General features: G+C 41.8%; 1 protein-coding gene across 4 annotated transcripts in view; it reads left to right on the plus strand.

Moving 5' to 3' along the window:
• Positions 1 to 23,669, plus strand: part of MTUS2 (microtubule associated scaffold protein 2) — a 269,885-nt gene that overhangs the window by 193,813 nt on the left and 52,403 nt on the right. For all 4 annotated transcript variants that reach the window (XM_039565864.1, XM_010400285.4, XM_010400284.4 and 1 more), the window contains 3 exons: positions 9,385 to 9,546; positions 17,809 to 17,907; positions 22,981 to 23,189. In XM_039565864.1, the coding sequence (XP_039421798.1) occupies positions 9,385 to 9,546; positions 17,809 to 17,907; positions 22,981 to 23,189 (470 nt within the window). The remainder of the gene's footprint in view (positions 1 to 9,384; positions 9,547 to 17,808; positions 17,908 to 22,980; positions 23,190 to 23,669) is intronic.

Consider the following 23,669-nt stretch of genomic DNA (forward strand, 5'->3'; position numbering starts at 1 on the left):
CATGCCATTAGTGCTTTAGTGGTAGTAGAAAATGGATGTTATCTGTATCTTCTTTCTGGTTATTTTAACTTTTGGCCAGCCTCTGGTGATCCCGGGGTCATTCTGGCAGCTGAGGGCATTGGATAATATACGTGTCTTTGGCAAAAATGCCGTCAATGCTCACTGTTACTTTGAGAGCTCTACAGCACCTGGGAATTGTTGTAGTGTGGAGGACTACCCTGCTGGGCAACAAGGGGGAGAAGTGGCCCTTGAACCTGTATTAATCCAATTCCTCTGTAAGACAGAGCATGACTGTGCCAGACAATACCTGAAGTAAATCTGTGCTCCTGTTTCATTTCACCTGCTTTTTGCTTGGTATAGAGAGTAGCATTTTGCCTACAACATTCAGCCTAGGTCAAACTTTTGTTGCACTGAAGACAATGCCTCAGTTGCCCTCACTGGGATCAAATACCGTTTTTCTTACAAATTCAGCCTTAAATAACAATTAATTTCAGTAAATTTACTGAATGCAGGATCCCAGAAAACCTGGTGCTTGGATATAGCTACTTATTTACTCTCCCAAAATGAATCTTAGAGGAATTTAAATGTTTAACTGATATGTAATATGTTCTTAACTTGTGTCAGCAAGAAGAGCTGTTAATCTCTCAAAACACCATGAGTACATGCTTGCTTTCAAGTGTATCTCAGGTTTTAAAAACCAGCCCTTGCTACAATTAATTGCTAGGCTTCAGTAATTACAGAGTAAGATCAGGTTACGCAGATCTGATCTGTTAGGAATCTTAATCCATATGTCTAGGAGAAGCTTACAGTAGGTATGTTTCTCTATTCTCAGTTAGAGAAGCAAACATTTCCCCAGTATATAATTATACTGCTTCAGCTCCTCCAAGTACCTCAAGAGACACTTCAGTGGAGGACTCATGATGTGGGATGTTTCTTGTCACCGTGATCCTTGCTGAATGAGGAAGGTTTGCAGGGAAGATTTGGTCATGAATGACCTTTGATGACTCAGTCGCAGGTAGTGCCAGGAGATTCTCCTTTCAAAATGTAGATACACAGTGATGTCTGAAATCCATTTTAAAATGCCTGTGCAGCCCAGGCATCTTTGGAAGGATTCCAAAAACCTTGTATTATCCTTTCTGACAAACATTACAACTGATCAGCAAAATACGATGGTGTCTTCATTCCATGTCCTAGGAGTTTTTAATTAGCCAGCTATGCAAAAGCTCTCAGCCAGCCAAGCAGCTGTACAACCTGCCAGTGGAAGGCAAAGCTACCGCCAACATACGGTGCAACTTTATTACATAATAAAATGCTCGTCTTTCCTGATAGAGATGTAGCATTTCACAGGAAATCAAATAAAATGGGTTATGTGATTCCAAGGTCTGGCACAGTCAGCAAGTTGTCTGCAACTCCCAGTAACACACTGAGAAATTTTACTTTGTGGTGAAGTTTTCACCTTGCCCAGTGAGGCTTGTAACACTTCAGGAGGGAACAGCACATAGCTCCACTCAAGTAAGAAATGCATATAGCCAGATCCTAAAATATGTATTTTATTTGGTGATGTGAAATGAATTAGTTAGCATTGATACAAGGAGGTGTATCAGCAGAAGGCTGTATTTCTGCTATCTATTATGTATGAAGGACACTGAAGATGGGTTTGTGCCACAAAAATTAATCTAGATTTCAAAAACTCAGTGTCATCAAAAACAGTAAGTCGTGTAAAGGAAGGAGCTTCAATTCCACTTGGCAGAGGCAAAACATCTCCACTTTTCTTAAACCCACTTTGATGTACGTGAGGCTAAGCTGAATGAGTGCATGCAGTGACATGGAGCATACATGGCCCAGCTCAGTGGATGCTTCCTGGCTGCAAGTCCAGCTGTGCTGGTAAGCAAGGGAAAGCCTGGAAGCCAGGCTAAGCCCAGTCTCCTGATCCCTCACCCTGTTCTTCACACTGTGACTGTGGTTTTGTCTGCTCTAACCCTCTCAGGAAAAGCTGCTATGATCAGCCTGAGTGGTGTCAGTATAAGCCAGCCTACAACACCTGGCCAGCTTTTGTTTAGCAGTGTAAATACAGTCTGATGGACCAAGCCTCAAACAAAGGCCATGTGTACAAGGGCATCCTGCTGGAAGTAGAGTTGCCAGTGCTGCCCTGGCAGCTCAACTGCCACTGGAGTTAGGAAAGCACAGCCTGAAGAGGTGATGCTTCCCTCTGCCCTGCCAGAAACATCACCTCTGTCTTTTGCTTGCCTGGATCAGCTGCAAGTGCAGAATACAGCCTCTGACTGCAGAAGTGTTGGGGAAGATGAAACAGGAAAACCTTGGAAATATGATTGCCTGACAAAAGATTTTGGGAATATGAAAACTACAGGCAACATCGAAATGAAAGCCACTTTTGAAATACCAGGTCTTAGTTACTGAACAACTAGAAAACAATGGTATGGCCACTGAAGTAATCCCCTCTTGATGGAACAATACCCTCTGCTAGCAGGCAGGTCCAAGGGTCAGAGCAGACCCTACTAGCTCAGCAGAAGGGGTCCAAAGAGTAGTTTTTTAGAAGTTAAGATGTAACACTCTATGGTAATATAAGAACTCTTATAGGCTGTATGTAAATGCTATAGGATTTGTATCTTGTATTAGATTGGTTAGTGACAATTAGAATATTCAGTACAGAAGATGATTTATTGTATTGTAACCAGGACTTCAGACATTCTCATTCTCTCTTCACTTCTACTTCTCTTCTCATACTTCTCTCTTCCACTTCTACTCTTGCTCTTACACCCTCTCTCTCTCTCTCTCACCCGTTCACTCTCTTGCTCTCTTGGGCCTGCTCAGAGCTGAGTCTAGCAGCTCTGAGCAGTGCCCCAATACCCACGCCCTTTACAATAAACCGGCTGTGTCCCGAGACCTGCCTATAGAGATCTCTCGTCTCCATCCGTTACCGTCTACGTCCGGCCGTCCCGACTGGACCTCAGAACCCCCCGAAACCTACACAGAAGCAGTCAGGGCAGCTGGAGGCAAAGGTAGAGCCTGCCAGTGCATCTGCACAGAGCTGCTTTTGCAGCTCTTCTGGTGGTAGTCAACCTTGCAGGGTTCCCACCCTTCAGATGCCCAACAGCTTTCTGCACAGCCAGATCCAGGGGCCCAAAACCATCTGACAACAGGTGACACAGGAGAAAGGTGCTTGGCCTTAGGACTGGAGGGCACCTGGAGAAGGATGGATGTGCAGCAATCCCTTAGTGATGTGTTAGTGTACAAAAGCCATGGCTGATCACAGCTATCTTTAATCATCAATGATGGCACCAAACTCCCTCCCTAGCAGTGAGGGGGCTGCCTCAGAGGTAGTGCCTCTGGCAGTGCAGAGACCCAAAGCTATCTAAAGCTGTGCTGACAGGCACTGCAGATTTGGCTCCTTATTTTGGTGGAAATTATCAACCTGAGTTATTAACCTGAACTCGAAATTCAGGTTTCATTTTTGAATGTAAAGACTTCTGAAAAATCAGCTTTTATAAAGGCATGTGGTCAGGCACGAACCTCCTCTAAAATAAGTATTTTACAGAGAATTATTGCTCAAACATCTTTGTCTGAGCCAAAGAAAAATGCAACGGGGAAAAATGACTTTGAGCTAAGTTAGGCTTAAGCATTGCGTGGACGTTAGTTCTTAAGCATCTTCTTGTTCTGGATGGAAAAGAAACCTGTCATGAGCTGGTCTCTGATCTCTTGCATATTTGGCCTGTTAGGAAATACCAGGTACTAGCTGTCTGAAAGACAAAAAAGCCCAATTAGTCAGCTAGTAATCTTATGTACTATGATAACATCTTAATAACATGGTTAGCCCTTGGGGCCAGTGATCACACTGTACCTCTTGGTCAATAGCTTTGTTTCAGCTTGAGCTACTGAGCTGTATGTTCAGTTGTGTCGCTTGAAAATTACACTGTGAAACCTCATATTGAAATATACCATGTTGGACTTCAAAACAGCCCCCCTTAAAGTAGTGAAATAAAAATCTTGGCTGACAGGTTGCATGTCTGGTAATCATTCTACAATGTTTACTTACCACTTTACAAGTAACAATCAGGAATAAAGAATGGGCATTAATTGAAGGATGGGCAAAAGTTCCAAGTTAGTGAAAAGTGTGTCTTGCAGGTTTTAGTTTTAAAAATCACTTGATTATTTCCAGTAGTTTAAGGTATTTTTCTTATCAGATCATTCCCCAGGGCAGTGATTTTAAATTTCACTTTGTGCTTGTACTTGTGCTTGAAAACTGGGGCACAAAAGTGCAGCCTAGTAAAACCCAGAGGAATAATACATCCCAGTGTTTTGCAGGTGAAAAAAAGTCTTTGCAACCTCATTCATCATCAGGTTTTCCTGCTCACTTCTCTGTCTGTGCTGTTTCCTTGCTGTGTGAATTTGGAAAGTGGCTCAACTCCTTTTTTAAAGCTTCTTCAGTTCTGTGACTGGGAAGTGATTTAGAATTCCTAAGTGGCATCACTGATGCAACAACTAGATGTAACTTCATTGTCGTTAACTTGGCATCAAGTAGTGTCCAAGGATCTCTATGCTGGAAGGGCCTTCCTATAACCCTGGGTAAATGTTTGTTCTTCAGTGAACATGCACGATGCCAGCATGTTCCCAGTGTCTTGAGTGTGATTACAGCTGTGGCAGGAGCTATCAGCTCCAATCCTCCTGCCAGCACACGGAATGCTTGACCTGCTGTGAAGAGCTGGAAACTCACTCCGTGTCACAGGCTGCACATAGCAGCCCACGGGACAGGGAACTGCAGACGCAGCTGCACTCATGCTGTAATACTCCTCTGCAGTTTGTTTGTCAGCAAGACACAGACCCGTAGGCATTGTCAAACAAGCTGCTTTTCTAGAGAGGATGCAAATTCTCCAACAAAAGGAGACTTTATTGCCCTTGGCTGCAGACAGGGAAATCTGTAGCTGTGGGGCTCCAGAACACAGCCCTTCCTATCGTTGTCTCCTCTCAGATCAAGACCTGCCACAGAACATGGCCTAATTTATATCTCATCAAATGCAGAATTCTCCCCATACATGTTCCTGCTAGTTTTACAGTTATCTATATTGTCATATGATATTTCCATCCTTTTTTATAAATATTTGTAAATAATTTCAGAAAAAGAACACCTATAGGAGGCACTAACTCCTAGTGACACATACAAGAGAGTCTTTGTTTTCTGAGGGTGAGGAGCCCCTGAAATGAGCTGCTGCAGGGCAGGGCCAGATGGTGAAAAGAACGGTGACAGATATGGAGGGAGAGTGGTTCAACGACATCTAGGAGCCTGTGGGATTTTGGTCATGGTTTTCTTTGAACATACATGTTCAAAGTATGTTCCCAGCCCTAATTTCTCCATGTCTACTGGCAAACAAGTGTAGGGGAAGAGTAGCTGCAGCTGGGACTCTCCAAAGTAACTGCAAGTCTTCAAAGGAATATTCTTCTTTTCTATATAGTTTTTTTTCAGAAACAGAAGAGTAGGATTCCTTGGGGCTCACAGTGAGGAGGTGATAAAAGTGAGGATGAAGGCCTTTAGCCCCAGCAGATCATTAATAGCCTGTTAAACACTCTACTGCAGTGCTGCTCCTCACAGAGCACAGAGTCTGCAAAAATACAAGGCCTTTTATGTGGCAGCCCCCGAACGACTCACCAGGTGCTTCAAAGGCAAGCAGAGTCTCCCCTGGTTTAGAATGCCAAAGTAGAGGAGTAGGAGGGAAGAGGTACAATACAACAAAGGATGTGGTCACCTGGAAACTGTTCACCCACTGCACATCTGGTGTTTCTGTACAGGCTTTTACTGAAAAATAAGAGGTGGTATCATGGAAGGACCCATGCTACTGATTCACCTGCTGCAGATAATAGTGGGAGGCATTATTTCATGATGGACCAACAGGTACCATCTGATGAATAATCTTTCTGATTCTCCTATAAGTTGATTCCTTGCAGTAAATTAAAACCTTTATTTTCCTCCTAGGTCATGAGGAATATGCATTCTCTTAATCTTCAATTAATTTCTTCTTTAAATGCTATCTGAACTCTGGAATCCAGCACTATGTGTAGCAACGTGAAACTCGCCTACCTCTGCACCTGGGGAACTAGATGCTGCCCTAGTGATATCCGTGGAAGCAGCAAACATTTGCTTTTTGGGGCATGTTATACACGCATGTGTTGCTGTATCCCACTGTCTCTTTCAGATCTCCATCTATGAGTGAAGAGCAAAGTGGGACGTAATGTCTCTTAAGTTAAACATTGACCTTATCTCAAATCCTGGGTGTATTGATATTGCTTTGGTGAGTTGACCTTGGCTGGCTGCCAGGCACCCACCCTGCTGCTGTCTCACTATCTCACCTCCTCTACAGGACAAGAAAGAAAATAAGGTGAATAAGACCACAGGTAGAGATAAAGACATGGAGATCACTTACTAGTTGCTGTCACAGGCAAAACAAACTTGACTTGGAAAAAATTTTAGTATATTAACAATTAAAGTAGAGTTGAAAGGTGTGAAACAAAGACAAAACAAAAAACTAAAACAGCTTTCCTACACCCCCTTTTTCCAGTCTCAACTTCACTTCTCCCTTCCCAAGTCCTCTACCTCCTCCATCCCATATCCCCATTGAGCAGTGCAGTGGGAGGAGAATGGGGGTATCAGTCAGTTCATTACAGTTCCTCTCTGTCATTTCTTCCATCTCACACTTCTTCCTGCTCCTGCATGGGTCTTTACCCAGGGCTGCTGTCCCTCAGGACAAACCTGCTCCAGCACGGTTCTCATGTCCAGGGACCACAGCTTCTTCCAGAGCCCTGTTTCTGTGAGGGCTCTCCATGGATGCAGCTTCCTTTGGGCCATGTCCACCTGTGTCAGTGTGGAGTTCTCCATGGGCTGCAGTGTGAATATCTGCTCCGCCACGGTCCTCTCCACAAGCTGCAGGGAAATACCTGCTTCCCCAAGGTCTTCTCCAGGGTCCTTAGGGAACACCTGCTCCCTCTCAGCCTCACAGTTTTTCCCTCACTGCTCACTGCAGGGCACTGTTTTGCCCTTTCTTAAATACATTCCCTCTTGGCTGACAGGACAGGCTGTGCCCTGTGGTGGGTCCATTTCGGGAAGCATCTGTGCCTGATACAGAGCAGCCCTGGTCCCCCTGGTGCAGGCTGGCCCTGGGGCCTCAAGACACCTAGCTCAGTGATGCAGCTCAGCTCCCTGAGTCCATTTCTTAATAAAAGATCAAAAGCTGTATTGCTTTTTTTCCTTGTGTTTTTCATTGGAAGGGCTTGTCCAGCCACAGCACAAGGTGTGTGGCCGGTTCTCTCCAGGCTCTGGCATTTCTGATCCAGGGATCCTATGAGGCCATGTTTGTCAGCTTTCTCACCCACTCATTTAAGGAATTAGGAGATCTCTTATGCTGTGTTTTAGACAGAAAAACTGTTTGTAGCTGGCAGCACTTCATCTTCAATACCTAGGAAAACTTTTTAATTTGTTTTTTAATAAGAGGTTATGTAACTCCCCTGGGCTTGTACTTCAATGCGGGAATTGCTTCCATTTGGTCAGATTTGAGAGGTGAAATGTTCTCGTATAATACATTTTGCAACTGAGAATAACGGGTTTCCATTAAAGAACACTTGAACAGCATTTCTCTGCAAATAATAATACTTTAATCTTCAAGGTTAGTGCTTCTGCAACTGAAACGTACAAAAAAAAATAGCTGAAGAAAGAGAAAAAACTTTCTACAAGTGGTGCTACCCAAACTGCCTGGGTAAGCACATATATCAGACCACTTCAGGAATAGCTTCAGGAGTGTGATGCAGACAGCCTGAGGTGGACACACATGCTGCAGCATTCCCTGGCACCTGCAGAGGAGACGGGGCTAGGCTGGGCCAGGTTGTCTGCGGTTGTGACTTTACAGAAGTCAGCAGTGTTTGTCAGCAGATAATTCAGCACATAAATGTTTGTTACACAGGTGAAAAATCCATGTATTTTGGCTATTCAACACTGACCTGATGTGCTGAGGGGTTGTTATGTGCACAGCTGTGTAAAGGTGACCAATGCTTCAGGTCTTTCTGTTCCTGCATAGAGGAACACTACACTGTTTTGTCTGAAGTTTTAATGTGGCTTGAGAAAGGTCAAATATGTTTGTAGAAGTCCATTTATACTGCAGATACACACTTCAAATTAAGACTTATGTGCAAGCAGCTTCAAAGGCACAGAAAAACTTAAAGCTGTTTTCTCAGAGCCAAAAGGTGTATTCTTCCTGTATCAGAAAAGAGGATTTTCTTTTCCAACCTGCTTTTTTTTTTTTCTAGTAAATTTTCAGTAAAAAGGCAAAAATGAAATCTCTCCTTTAGTTGCACACTTTCAAGAAGCCTGTGTCTTAAAAATACTGGAGACTTGGACATGCCAATTATTCAGATAATGCTGTCATTTTCCTGCAGGCAGTACCTAACCAATATAATATTGTATCTTTGTAAAACAATTGAAATAAAAATTATAGGCCTTTTCTGACATACTTTGTATTTCTTGCCACTATCTCCTCTTGTTTCTTCAAACAAAATGTTCATTCTTTTGCAAATGTCCAAGTCCAGATGTGCTGTAATCTTTTGCTCCTCTTAGGCTTTGTAGACAGATAGGTAAAAACAATACTCCAACTTTGCCTTTCTCAAATGTTAAGAAAATACTGTTTTCCTTATGTCTACAAGGAATCTAGGATGTCATTATTCCCTAGATGGCAAGTTCAGGAGGAAACCAGACCCATTAAAAGTTTTAAAAGAGGTCAATATAAGGTGGAAAACTTAGCAACCTAATATTTGTTATGAGAATATGATTGAAGTGGATGTGAGAGTTAAGGCAGAATTTTTCCTTTGTTTTTTATCTTATTATTCAAATGTCTCAGTGTGATGAGGGACTCTGTGGGAAATCCCACCTGAGCAAGAGAATTTGGAACTTTGCACCGCTGAGCCTTGGTATTCCGCTTTATTTCAAACACCAGCAGCTTCCAAGTGATAGGGTGAATGTGTGGTGTGGCTCCTGTAGCAGCTACAAAACCATAAACAACTTGTCCACCCAGATATTTAGGAATTCCTTTGTTTCTTTATGAGCATTGTACCCACATACCTTTACAGAGCTAGACCAAGAGGAGGTCTTAAGTTCCTGTTGGAATCAGACTCTAACAGCTGCCAAGACTTGGCATTTAAGTAAGTTGTTGGGAACTCTTTATTTCTACCTAAAGGTTTATCTTGGAGAAAGTCCATGTAACTTAGCCCAAGGTGCAGTGAGAACGTGTCTTTGTAGATCGTAATTGCTGATAGAAGTTCGGTCTGTATGCCACAGTTCACATACATTTTTTATGGACTTATAATTAGTGTAATTCTGGTCTCCTGCAGGTTCCAGCTTCGGAAATGAAGAGCAGACCACCCCTAGGGTGTCTGCACCTTCCAAAGATGTTCCCAAGGGGAGCAGCAAGAGCACGACGCAGGTATCAAGCAGCACAGCGACTTCACGCAGGAGCTTGCTGCCAGCACCAAAAACTGCCACAGCACCCGCTGGTAAGTGCTCCAAACTTAAAACACCACCTGTGTTAAGCCAAGAAATGCAAAAATCTTGCTGTGATGCTGTTTTACTGCTTGCTTTTAATTAATTTTCATGCCATCCCTGGGCCCATTGCCAGTGTGCTGACTTGGACTCCATTTACTGGAGTCTCTTTTAAACACAGTCAACAACACGGCTATAATCTCATTTTGTGAGCTATGTGTGGATTTGAAGGCATTTGCTGTCCCTAACTACACATATCAGAGATTTAGTGTATATATTGTTGGTTCTCACCAAGCAGCTTTTTAAAAACATTGCATTGCTTTAGAGACCAAAGCATTCCACTGAGCAGATAATTCATTGCTAGGTAGGCTTGCAGTGATGAGAATATTGGCCTCTAGGTTTGAGCAATCTTTTTTTTTCACTCAGAGAGGCAGAAGGAGGCAAGCAAATAAAGCAAAAAAAACCCCTAGTCTTGTTTTCAATTTGTTTCCTTGCCTAAACTCTCCTTCTGTCCAATTCACTTAAATGACCAGTTCCATCAAGTTCAGATTAGACCTAACAGTTTAGATTCCAAAATAAATAATTTTATCCAGGCTGGCTCTTACTCAACAGTGTTTCATTTCTATGTAAGTTCCATTGGGTTTGATAACACACTGCAAATGGAGCTGGGAAGGAAAAGTCAGTGCAAAATATGAGACAAACACCTTATGAATGGCTAGTTCTTGTCACCTGCTTTCAAGATAGATTAACCTGTTGCAGTGGTTTGACCTTGGCTGGACACCAGATACCCACCAAACCAACTGAACAGAGGGAGATAAATACAATAAAAGGTTCGTGGGTCAAGATAAGGATGAAGGGATAACTCAGTAATTACTGAGTCATTTTATTGTCATAAACTTGGCTGGTTTATTTTGGAAGGAAGCTAAACATGGAAGTAGGGTTACCTATCTGTGTTATGCAAACAGTTAGACACAGGGGCAGCTGACAAGTTTAGGAAGTCGTTATTATACACAACAGACAGAAACAAAAGAAACTATGTTAGTCCAATGCTCTGGTTTAATTTTTTATGAGCCAAGTTAGCAGCATGTATCTGTGGCCAATTCATTGCTTCTTTTTCTTTTTTTTTTTATTATAGCAGCGTCATGGTTCCTCACAATGCAAGTATCTGATAGGAGCAAAGGTTGAAATAAATCAAGAAATGATGAAGACAAGGGTTTTTTAGCAATTCTAATCTTGCCTCTCTTGCAATAGCAAATGAACACTGGGTGTAGATCCCAATGTGATAGAGACACCTACAGGATGTAAATTTTTCTGTTTAGGTATCCTTTGGACAGTAATTTCTATAGGCTTGATGTTGCATATATATTTAGCATCTGACCAACCTCCTGTGCAAGACATTGCAGTTACTAAACTGAAGTGCTTGGAGCACTCTGCAGTTGCAGCTGAGGAGCACAGGCACTATGTGTATTGCACACAGCTCATTTTATGAAAGGAAGAAGGAAAGAGTTTCACAAAGAGGACGGCAGTAATTTAAATATAAATAGTATTTCTGAAAGAGTGCAATATCAGGTAATGTAAAAAATTACAATTGTATTTCAGAGACATACATAATTTTATCTATGTGTGAGTAGTAAATTAATTCACAAATGAAAATATCTGCCTATATTAATGAATCAAAAATAACCATCAAAAATCACACAAAAGCTTTCATGTATTAGATCTTACTTGAGAAGACCACCTGAACTGTAAACTTTCACTTAAAAAAAAGAATAAAGACACAACTGCTCAAGAGAGATTATACTCCTGATATTTCACTAAAAGTGCTCGTGAAATAAATTGGAATGAGGGGAATTTTTAAAAATTTAATTAATGAAAATTGACTCCTTTAGCTGCTGCTGGACAGACGATGATGCTGTGCTTCAGATGATCAAAAAATAATTCTGGCATGGGACAATAGGAATGGAAGATCGTTGTCATGCAAATTGTTGTGCAGGCATGAACTGATGGCCTTTTGACTGGTCTATGAGAAGAGTGCACTTAATTAGGTTTCAGTGTATTGCACAGCCCTTTCTATACCTACATGTCTGTCCATTTATAGAAAAGGGAAAAGAAAGTACATACTTGACTAGAAAAAAGAGGCCTTTTAATTTGACTTAAATATATTTGCTACTTTGGGAAGTACCGTGATAACCAAACTAAAACATGGCATTGCTGTATTGCTTCGTATTTTGTTTAACAATAGGTGAAAGCAGCTCTCCATCAGGAACTTTGCAACTGTAAACTAGCTCTGAAATTCATAGAAGCCTCTTCTTTCCACAGATGTTGATGAAAATATATAGTGCTTGAAGCATACATATAGGAATTTTCTGGTCTAAATTGCCCTTAAAATGGGGGAATATCAGCAGAAGGCAATGTTCAGAGACTCAGTTCTGTCCACAAGGCTGGACCTGCCACCCAACAGTCTATGAAATCAGAGAGCTGAGGGATTTCATATTTTCTATGGCCTGTTACAGATTTTGGGGGGTGTGTGTTATGGGATTCCTATTTCTACTTGCTTATTATTTAATATTTATGTCACAGACAAGTGACTGTTATCACCCAGAAGAAATACCCTGATTTGAGTGCAATGACAGTGGCAGTAAGGAATTAATTTGAGCAGCTTGTTTCTACTTGGCCCACTAAATTAAAGACAATCAAAAGCATTGTTCAAAAAACTCACCCAGTCAATTCCTGTGCTTTTACAAGTACCAGTAAATCATATGTAACAGGACAGGCTGTTAAATGCAGTCAGTCAAGATGAAGAATAGGAGGTCAGTGTTATCTCAGCTCTCACCAGCAATCTTGTAGTGTAAAATGCGCTTCTTTTGATCAGATTCTGCAAAATCCAGACAGCACAACATCAGCAGGAGGGAGAGGGATGAGCTGAGGTCAGCTGAGGGGGGAAGAGTGAGCACCAGTGCTCTTGCAGGGATGAAGGGAGAAGAGTCTGCTGCTGCTTTGTTCCCCCTTGCAAACACTTTCCCTTCAAAGCTGAATAGCAGTGGGTTGCATTCATGCTGTTGCCGTATGAACATAGGGATATGCAGCACTGCCTTGCAGGTGAAAGTGGGATGTTCAACTGCAGGTTTTCCTACCTCTCTTCTGGGAACCACTCTGAAACATGCCACAGCACAAATGTGTGAGGAAGAGACAATAAAATGCCATAGGATCCTTGCAAAATGGCAGAAAGAGATGGATGGAGTAGTTGTTTTAACTCTTCAACTAGCACTGGATGTTCTGAATTATTACCCTGAGATTTTCTATTCAGTCCAAAGAATGACTAGTTTTATCAGGTTTATTTTTTCCTTTATTTTTTTAAACACCAGCTGAAGAGACTTTTCTTTTTCAATACAACAACAAGGCAATTGCTTTCAGACAAGACAATGAAATAGTCACTGTCCTTTTATTCTTATCACATTTAATTTAAATTTGAAATAAACACAAAGGGAAAAGCACAAGCATTAGCAGTTTCTACTTAAACAAATACACAGTCTTTCTTCCACATCTACTTATTTATTCAGTCTTTCAGTGTCTCATAGATCACAGGAAGTAGAGAGTCTCTAGAGAGAATTAGACTGCTCTCATTCTACAGAATCCATCATATTTCCAGCTTTGCTAATTTTGTCTCAAACAATGCATGCAGGGATGTGTCATTACTCACTAAGGACATGACTAGTCGTGGGTGTCAGGGGGAAAGGCAGAAGAAAGCTCAAAGGGGCTCTCTGTGTCTGTGAGTGACTGAAGACATTTCCTTGGGTTTCTGGGTTTTTTTTTAACTTGAAGACTGCATTAGTTAACTTATAAAATACTCCTGAGAACAGCTGGAATCCGTCTGAATGCAGTCAGTCCCATTGAATTGTTAATGATGTCTACAGCGTGGTAGGATTTGTTTTGGAATAAATACTCAATGTACAATTTGTTAGCGTGCTTTCAGTCTGAAGTATGAAAGCAAATTGAAGCCTATCCCACTGTACTGGCTTTTGAAGACTCAAAAAGGTACAGGCAAATACAAGTGCTGATTCTGCAGTGCTTGAGAAGATGTCTTGGGTAAGGTGTCTTTTGCTCTGGTTCCTAGGCTAGAATTCAGCTCTCCTGGGGGAATGGAGCAGTGGCTTTGTTCATCTGCTGTTTTGCTAGGTGATTTCTGGAATGCTTTACCTTGTGTTTCTAATTATTTTGCATTTGCTCCTTCTGTTTCATTTGGAGCAGGCTGTGTATGTTAATTAGGAAATGTAAATACCTTTACAGAACTGTGTGTTTAGAGGCCTTTTTTCTAAAGCAAGTGTTGTAAGCACACTAATAGAAAAGACAAGTATTTCTGCTCATTGTTATCTTATGGCCTGAAATATCCATTTCTTTACACAAGTATAGCTTTTAAAAGAGGGGAAACACTGGGAGATGTCTAACCTTAAATGAGATGTAGATTCACATAAAAATTAGTAGTCTGTGGCTTTGATTACTGGCTACCAGAAAGACAGCTTCTCATTGCATGAGCTCTGCCAGTGGTAGGAGTTGGCAGAGCCTTGGAAACTGTTCCAGGAAGCCTAGAAGTTAATGGTGGTTCCTGCTATGCTAGGAGCTTTTTGCTGGGAAACTCAGTGCTAAGAGCCCTGATTATGCAGCCAGCAGGAATAAAGCTAATGTACAGGCATTTAACACAGAGCTAACTGGAATTCCATATTTCCAGTATGTGCGCAGTGACACTAAGGATTTGAAGTAAATTTTGTTCCAGATCAGATTTAATATACATTATAAAAGACAAATTTAGAAGAAAATTAAAACAGTGTGCATGTTCAGGAAATATACACTTATGGTGCTTAATTTCCTTTTGTAATTTAATTTTGTGTATTTTTTATTATTTCATGATTGCACGTACAACACCTTTTGACATTTCAAAATCTATATGACAGAGTATGATTAGAGGTTTTACATGTGTCCGGACCTGTAATAACAACTGGAAAATGTTTGTCTTTTTTCCTGAGTTACCCTGGAGCATCAGACTTTCTATGTGCATTTTAGTCTTTGAGTTACTTCTAGTGCACTTCGAGCTAGAAAAGATCAAACTATATAACCTCCTGCTGCACCATACCCTGTGGTACCGCATATTAGGCTAATTACTACACCAGTGCTCTCCCTCAGATTTTTTTAAACCTGAAATTCTATATTTCTGTGAAATGACAAATTCTGAGCCCAAACACTTGTAATCTAAAAATTTATTTTCCCTGCAGGAAATCAACATGTTTTCCTAACCAACTAACAGCTGTTGTTTCAAAAGACAAGAACAAGCCCCATTTTTAGAAAAGCATTCAGCTCAAGCTCTGATATGAGGTCTGATGCCAGGGATGGCTCTTCCCCTAAAATTTCCCTGTGGGTGAGGAGCTTAGCAAAACGCTAACAGTTTGTTCCCGCAGACTGTCCTTCCTTTTGCCTGCTGTGTGCTTTCTAAATCCCTCTCCTCTAAGGAGGGCCACAGAGAAGCCACGAGGGCCCTTCTACTTAGGAAGGAGAATAATTGCTAGCTCCCTGTGTCCCTGTCCCTGGCTCCTTCCCAGCAAGGCTGTGCTGGGTACTGGCTCTTCCCTTGCAGCACAACCCCTCCTCATGTGCGCGCTTGCTGCACTGCTGCTCCACCAGACCTAGGAGCTCTCCTGGTCTTGTAAACTGAACAAGGGCACTAATCGTCCTTGTTATTAGTCCTACTTATCTTTCCTTGCCCAGATACCTGTTTGCACCTTCTATCTGCTGGTCTCTGTCCCCCATGCAGCTGCCCCTGCTGGCCAGCGCCCATGCACAACTCCCACTGCTCTCCACAGACCCTGACTTGCCCTCTGCAAAATTCTGGGCTCCTTTGCTCTGTTCTCTTTCAACCAAGCTCTAACTGGGGAATTGTTTCTCGTTTTGTGCTTAAGGTCAAGGGGCTGAATGAACTCCCCAGGGGTCCTCACTGAAAATGTCTCAAAACCAAAAGTAGTTAATTATTTACATGCCTAAGGAAAGCACACACTTTTCTCTACCACTGCCTGTGTTTGGCATCTGGCATAGCAAAATTTATGGAGGAGCTCAGTGTATGGCCCATTTGTGCATTATATTTTTATTTTGAAAGCCCCAGAAAAGCCAAAGCCTTATTACCATGACAAAGTAATGCTTGAATCTGTAACTATATAACCTACATCTTATAAAACAAGCCCTGGTTTTGTCTCCCAGCTGCCATCTCAGGTTGGTCCTTAGTAATGAAAAGGCACCATAAACTTATTTTATGTCCTACTCTGTAGTAAAGCACAGTGTAATAGGGGGCAGGCACAGGCAATTTCTATCTTCAGTCACTTCACTGTGAAAAGTACTAATCACAAATGAGAATCATAGCTTCAATATTTTGTATTTATGAACAGAGAAAATGGAGTGGGACAAAAGTAAAGGTATGAGGAAGTGTTCAGTCTTTACCAGCCCCTGACAACTGATGGTGTGATTGCCTATGAACAGTGGAAGAGAGTCAAAGAAGGTTTTAGAACTTGTGCTGTGCTTACCTCCCATAAACAGTTGGACATGCAGGTGCATGTGCCCTTTCCAGAAGCACTCTGCAAGCAAATGCTGAGAGATGGAGCTAGAAATTATGCAGCTCAGCTTCTGGTGCGTGGCAAATGCTGTATCTGCAGCTCTCTGCATGCAAGTCCTGATGCAGACAGAAGTGGAAAGGTGAATGAGGCATCAGAAATAAACCTAATACTGCAGCTGTGACTAGGTGTGGCTTTGGAGAGAAACTAGTAAACCAGTAAGTGTCCCTGAAGATTATGATCCCCATATAAAATTGTCATTTTTCTACACTGTTGAAAAAGCCAGGTCACATTTGCATTAAGCAAAATGGAAGATAGTGTTAGCTTTTGGACTACCAGTCATTAGGCACCACCAAGAAAATCTGATTTTATTTTTCTGCTTCAGATTGTTCAGATTCTGTGGGACATTTTCCTATAAGATGTCTGTGAACATACTCATGAGAGAGGGGAAAGTTAATAACACAAACTTTATTTTCCCTCTAGAACAAGTCGTTTGCCTTAAATCTCTCTGTTTTTCCAGTGTATCCACAGCTGTGACACAGTTCTTCAGGCTAAAATGCAGCCCTCAACAAACACTAATGGTTTAAAAAAGGAAAGCAAGCAGGAAAATACATTATTGTCTCAGGGTTTTGCTTTTTATTGCTCTTTCTCCTTACTTCTTTGATGAATGTTTTCTGCTTGAAGTCCTGTGTCTGTGACTGTCACACCATGGTCAAACAAGCAGGGCAGGACCTCGTGTTACTGCACTCAGCATGGTCCCCAGAGCTATTTTGATGGGAGCTGTGGGTGGGCAGGAGGAGCTGAGCTTGGGTGGCTGCTCTGGCTTTCTGGGGAAGTTGTAACTCCCTGGTACAAGAGGCAGTCTCTGACTGCAGAACTTTGACAGCTGGCAGACCATCCTGAGGCCTTAACCAGAGAGCTCCAGTGGTGGGATGAATAATAACGGACACTGAGTTACCTCTCTCTGAAATATTCCATGCCCTGTTTCATCCCACACTGGCATAGTGTCTTGCAGGTTTGTGCACTGAATGTGCTTGCCCACCTCTGTCCCTGCCTGACTTACTGCACAGGCAGAGACCCACTCTCATGTGTCTGGGCAGCCACATCCAGCACAGCTCCGACATGTCCTGCCTGCTTCTGGCTCAAGCCTCTCTCTTGCCTACATGAGACCATCTTGGGAAAGCTGGTCTCCAGAAAAGGCATCTTCCTTACTGGAAAAGGTGACAGGGCAGGGACTTGCAGGTAACTTCAGTCAGCTTTGCACTGTTCCACCTATTCCACTTCTCCTGCAGCCCAGAATGAGGTTGCACAGCAAGGTAAAGAGACAGAACACAGCACTCAAAACAGATAGGATGGGTTACCTGTGTAGCTATTCATGCCTTAATGACATTTGTCATGGGGCAGATGACTGGAAAGCCAATATAGTGTGTAAGGCCTTCTTTTGTCCTTCTTTAGTGCTGTGAATGTCAGCTCAGCCACGTGTACACTGTTGTGGTTGCAGACATGGCAGGTTGGCATCCAACCCAGAAGTGCTGTGTAGCATCATTCTGTGCAGAGCCCAGGATGTGAATTGGTGAAATACTTAATTTTGCCATTTTGGTATGTATCTTAGTGATATAGTTCTGCATAGTTATGAACAGAATTATAAACCAGATGTCTTTCTATCTTTGATTTTTTCTAAAACAGGTGTGAAGAAAGAAGTACAAAAAGATCAGGATGCTAGCAGACCAGCTGTCTCATCCCCTAAGAAATCAGCAGTAACAGCCACAAAACTCCACTCACCAGGTATTTATGAACCTGAAAGCACTGCTTCAGGAAAGATTTAAACTTGTTGACTTTGCATCTCTTGTTAACACACTCAAATCTGAGACCTGCTATTGTTAAGTGAGGATTGATTGTGTCCAAGGTTCATTAAGCTGGCTGCAGCAGGCTTTATCATACCAATGCATGAGCTGAATAGACTTTTGTTCTCTTTGTTATAACCATGCAATCATCTCTCCCTCAAAACAAAGAGTTGTTGCTATTACGTGTTTAAGGGCACAGGAACATTTTTTTAATCATTCCAATTTTATTACATAAAAAGAGAACAGATAGATATAGCAAAATAAAATACACCTCAGACAATTGCCTGGAGTGATAGTGTGTTGCTCAGAATCTATTCTTACTTTTATGCAGAGGGACTAAATTTCCTGGGCTATTTCTATGCATAACTGGAAAAGGGATTATCTATAGAAATAGCCTTCAAAGTGCTATTGGAATGTTGTCAACTTATCCCTCAATATTGGGCACAAACACATGGTTTTAACATTTCTGAAGAATACGTTTTTTTGTTTACTGAAATGAAGAGGACTTGTGTCTATTTATGTCTACTAAGTGTACATTAACAAATGGATAAGGTGCCTAAAGGCTTTTGTGAGGCTGGCCTTTGGCTGATCTAAATGCTTCTGAAATGAGCGCGCGTGGTCTCACCGATTTCATTGTGCTTGCAGTTTATCTTCTGTTGCGTCGTTTTTCAGACACTGCTTGAATACCTAAAACATCATCTCTACAGATGTATCATACTTGAGTTATAGGTGTGGGGGATAGAACTCCATGTTGCTTCATTTGGTGGCAAAATGTAAAAGCATGTAGATCGGCTCTCCAGCTCCTATAACTTGCACCAAGAGTCTCTCCATTATTACTAGACTCAATCCCTACTCTTCTCCTTCTCAACCAACAAAATCAAGAAAACTGAAGGTTAAATTTAATCTTCCCAGGCACCAACAGGACACAAAATTCTTCTCCTTACAAAGATATTAGAGTAAAAAGATGAACTTAACACGGTCCTCTGAGTCATATAATTTACAGGCTATTTTGCACCTGGTGAGATCACAGAGAGGTCCAAAGAATTCGTTGCAGAGACTGCCAGACCAGAAGCTCACCAGTGTTTATAACAGTGGGAGTCCAGTTTTAAGCATCAGCACTGATTGTGGCTGTAGCAGCATGTTACAGCATAGCTGATTTGCTTCCACTAGGATTACAAAGCAAAATGGAACACAGGAATGTTTGTAAAGTGTATTTGTATTGTCTTAAGGAGGTCTGCATTTCCACAGGTGACTTAATAATTTTCAGGGCTTAAAGTTTTGGCATATCCAATTCATGAGGCCTCAAAGTTTTCTTCATTCTAGTGAGAGGCTGAGTACTAACCTCCATCCATCAGACTGATTTAGAAGTTGTTCAGCTTGGTTGTGTGCAATTAAGGCAATCTAAATTTGTTTATCACTGTAAGGATCAAGTAGGAAAATAAACCTCATCTTAATTTATTTTTTTTAGAGTAGCCTTTGGCATTCTTTGAAATAATTACAGCAATAACAAAGCAATAATGACAATTTTTTCACCTACTTAACTATTTCAAAAAATAGTCAAAGCAGCCTTTGAAGAGGACACAGAGTGTAGCTGGTGCTAAGGGGCAGTAACAGCCTTTCCTCTGTCAGAATCACAAACTCCTGCATCATTTACACTTTTCAGTGGGAGAGAATGCGTCTCACAGGTAACTCCGCCACAGCTACATCTGGCCATGAAACAGGTTCTAAAATTTCTGAGTGCTCTTTCTAGGTTGTATTTGCCTCTGTTACTGGCCTTCTCACATTCAGTTTCTTTTGATCAGTGCTGGTTTTCAACTGTTATACACAAATTTTTTGAGCCTTGAATCTGAAAACTTGCAATGGAGTTTTGAGATGCAGAGTCTTGCAGGGATCTCAATTTTATCCTTTGTTGCAGTACTATTCCTGAGATCTGTGTATAGGAGCAGGTGTCCACAGATGCAAGTGCTCTCCTTCCACTTCATTTTAGAATGGTGCCAACTGTTTCTGGCATCTGTCACTCTACAGAATGCTTGATATCAATTGTCTCAAAGTAATTTGCTCCCTTTCCTTACCAAAATGTTGGAAATTGGACAGTTAAAAGGCGAATAAATTGCATTCCCTATCTAAATCCTCCTGAACAGTGTTAATTATGAGTATATACTTGTCATGTCTCCTTAGTTCAAACACTCACTTAGATAAAAAAGGCTTGGGAGTTTTCAAGTGGATCAAAGGGGTTCAGTGATTTCAGCACACACTGGGTCTGCCCCTCTGGTCCCACCATCAGCAAAAAGGACATTGAGGATCAGGGCCAGCATCATTAATATATACCCTGTTTTGTGCAGAGCAACAGAAGAGAGACATCAATGGTGGAATAAGCTTAGTAAGCTGCCTTTCAGACCCAAATGAACCGAGAAATTCAGATTTATCCCTGAGGAGAATAGCACCATTTAATTTACAAGGACAGCTTATAATACTGACAAGGACAACACAGAGATGTGCACTTCAAATCTTCCAGCTAACGGGAAGGCTAGAAAGATGCAAGCAACCTGATGGGTTTCTGTTTTAATTAAAACTGAACTGATTTCAAGGGCTTTCCCCTACACTTCTCCCTAAGCCTTCTGTTGTAACATCACTGTCCTTCTTAAACAACCCAAGATTTTTTTATACTAAAAAGACAGATATTTATGGCTGTTGTTTTTATGAATTTCTTATTTTGTGGTATTACCTACTGTACAGTTAAGAGCCCCTTGATATGAATGGAAAAATTGGTAAGAAAAAACCATTACTGCACAAAAAGGTTGCCAGGCTTTAAGTAACATAAAAACGGATAGAGGGCAATAGCTATGCTGGTTGAACTCTGTTAATGACAAAAACTCCTTGTGTTGTATTATTTAAGTCTTCCAACAACATGGCATTAGTTTTGATGCTGCAGAACATGATATTCTTTTTCACAAATGCAAGTCATGGACACAAAGAGTTTCAAAGGGTTTTTTTGCACTTGTGGCTCTTTGCAGTTGCACCATGAGATGCCTGCAGACCTGAGGGAGCATCTCTGCTGGAGCTGGCTCCCTGTAAGCTTAGCCTGGAGCCAGGACGTAGCTCAGCAAGATGGAAGATGTGCACCCAATGGCTGCACACAAGCCTGGGGATCTGAAAAAGTAGGAATACACTCCTGGGGTATTGCTCTGGGGAAGCCATACTGTTTCCCTGCCTGATCTAGTAAAATTGCCCTAAAGGACCTATTTGCACACCCAGACCAGAGTCTTAAAGATCTAAAAGATCTGAAGCACATCTGACAAAATTACCTCTGGAATTTGTAATGCTCTACTTTACAAATTGGCTCAGATTCGTACCTTCAGAGGCGTCTCTGTGGAAGGATTCTGTGGCTTTTTAGGGAAGGGATAGGTACTATTCACAGCAGAAGACTGTCCCCTATTACATGATTGCTGGAGACTGGTTGTAGACATGGCTTCTGTGTTGTTTCTCAGGGACTGTATACTACAAGGCGATAAAATACAAACTCTCTATTTTTTTCATATTCTTGCATACACATCCTTTTCTACTAACACAGAAATGTTCCAGATGCACGTCCACCATCTCTAGTAACACGTGGGATAAAGATGTCTGACTCATATTTTCTCCCTCTTTCTTACTGACTTCAGCTTCTAGGCTAAAAGCTGGAGAAAAATGGGAGGATCTGTGGAAGACCAGAGGTCCCTGGCCAGTATTCAGGAATGAGCTAAAGAGCATCAGCCGAGGGGTAGCAAAAGGGTAGCAAAAAAGACTGAGGGTGGCAAAAAAATTCAGTAAGCTGTGGAAAGGTGATGCCCAGCTGGCCATAAATGTTTGCAGAGGAGAGTTCTCAGAAAGCAGAGAAGGTAAAGACAAAACAGATTTTCCGAGCAGTGGATTGAGCAGCCCGATGCTACCAGGACAATGGCCCTTCTTGCTTTGTCCTCATAACTGGGTATATCCACAGAAATGGATAGCTGACTCAAGCAGGATGTGAACTGAGGAAAAACCCTCACTGCCCTGAAGTGGCTTATCATGAGTAAGCTTTAGTTCTTGTGCCATTGATATGAATATGACACAGTATTTGTGCTGATACCCTGAACTCAAGCTACACTAGTGCTTTCACATCTTTGTACAGCATCAGGCTTGCTTCAAGCCAACTTGGAGCACACCAGAGGAGCCAGAGTCTGTCTGGGCCTGGACAAGCAAACTGTGTAGTGATTCTGGTGTGGTCGATGATGCTGAGAGAGCAGCCATGCAGAGCCAGTGATGTAACTCTTGTGCATTGTGTGGCATTTGGTGGCACTTCAGTACAAACCTGCTAAGTGCTGCAATTTTAGACATGTTGTAAAGGTGAGAGCAAGGGGAGCTCTCAAGGTAGAAAGTAATAGTGATATCCTGATATCCATGGGGTGTTTGCATTCAGAGAGGGACAACTCCAGCCCCACATTGTTCTGTTCAGAGGCCAAATGAAATCTGCAAAGGCAAAGGAAAACTGGCACCTCCGTCGAGTCACCAAGCTGGGAGTTCATGTGGACAAAGAAACCATGTGTAGAGTATAAATGTCATCTAGCTGTTTTCCACATCCACAATAAGATAAGGTGAATCCTGACCTGGAAGTGCCCATTTCTCTCACTGCCATTCAAGAGAGTCCAGCATCGCACATCAAGATGCAGACCTCCGTTCTTCTAGATGTCTAGCAGAGGTGAGGTGATTCCTTCCTCCAACAACCTCAGTTCTCAGTGATACTCTCTTAGGACAGCTCTCCCCAACTTGTAGAAGACTTTCAGGCTCAGAGCCTGAGGTGACATGACTGATAAAAAGCTTTGAGCTTTGTCCCGTAAAAAAACATATTTCACTGGGCTCTTGCTTTTTTTTTTGAAAGACTGAAAGTTTTTTTCTTTTGAAGGGATGAGTCTCAAAGGCCATAGAAACACATAAAGGTCATGTCTATACATATAAAGTGAGTCTCCTGAATGGTCTTTTCTTCTCTCCTTTGTAGGACATCCCAAGCAAAGGCCAACCACCCCAAGGAATGGATTCTCCCCCAAACCAGGAGAGGGTCGAGACACTGAAAAGCAGTTCATTCAGAGACTGAAGGAAAAGTGTGATGAGCAGTCCCGGCAATTGATCAATATCCAAGATGAGCTTAAGAGGGCCAGCTGTGGCTTTGATGTCTTTGCTATAACAACCCAGTACTTTTTCAGGCAGGTAAGTGCAATGGGTGCTTCATACCATTGAAAAGATTCTTTGTCTTTACACCTGCCACTTGCCAAAATTTATTCCACAGTCACTGAAAATTTGTTCTTGGGACCAAAGCATGTAATTTCTTTACAATGTTTATTATGAGAAGGGAATTTTAATTTCATAGAATCATAGAAAGAAAATCTGCAATAACAAAGGAAATCTGACACCTCTGTCAAGTCACCAAGCTTGGGGATTGGATGGCCGAAGAACCATGTGTAAAGTGTAGATGCCATCCAATCTGGTAAGTTGAATAATTTGATGCCATATATTTGAAAATAAAAGTTCAGGAACTTGGAAGAATTTTGTGCGAAGTATTTGTCATAAGCAGGCATTTTTAGGAGTAAAGGAGATGCAGAAACTTAGAATTCCCAGTCTCTGATTGCTAGCACTGGTATGGAAAGTGTAACTGAGATATTAATACTTGTGAGCAACCAAAATTGTTAG

This window comes from Corvus cornix, chromosome 1 (genome assembly GCF_000738735.6).
Source record: "Corvus cornix cornix isolate S_Up_H32 chromosome 1, ASM73873v5, whole genome shotgun sequence".
Lineage (NCBI taxonomy): Eukaryota > Metazoa > Chordata > Aves > Passeriformes > Corvidae > Corvus > Corvus cornix.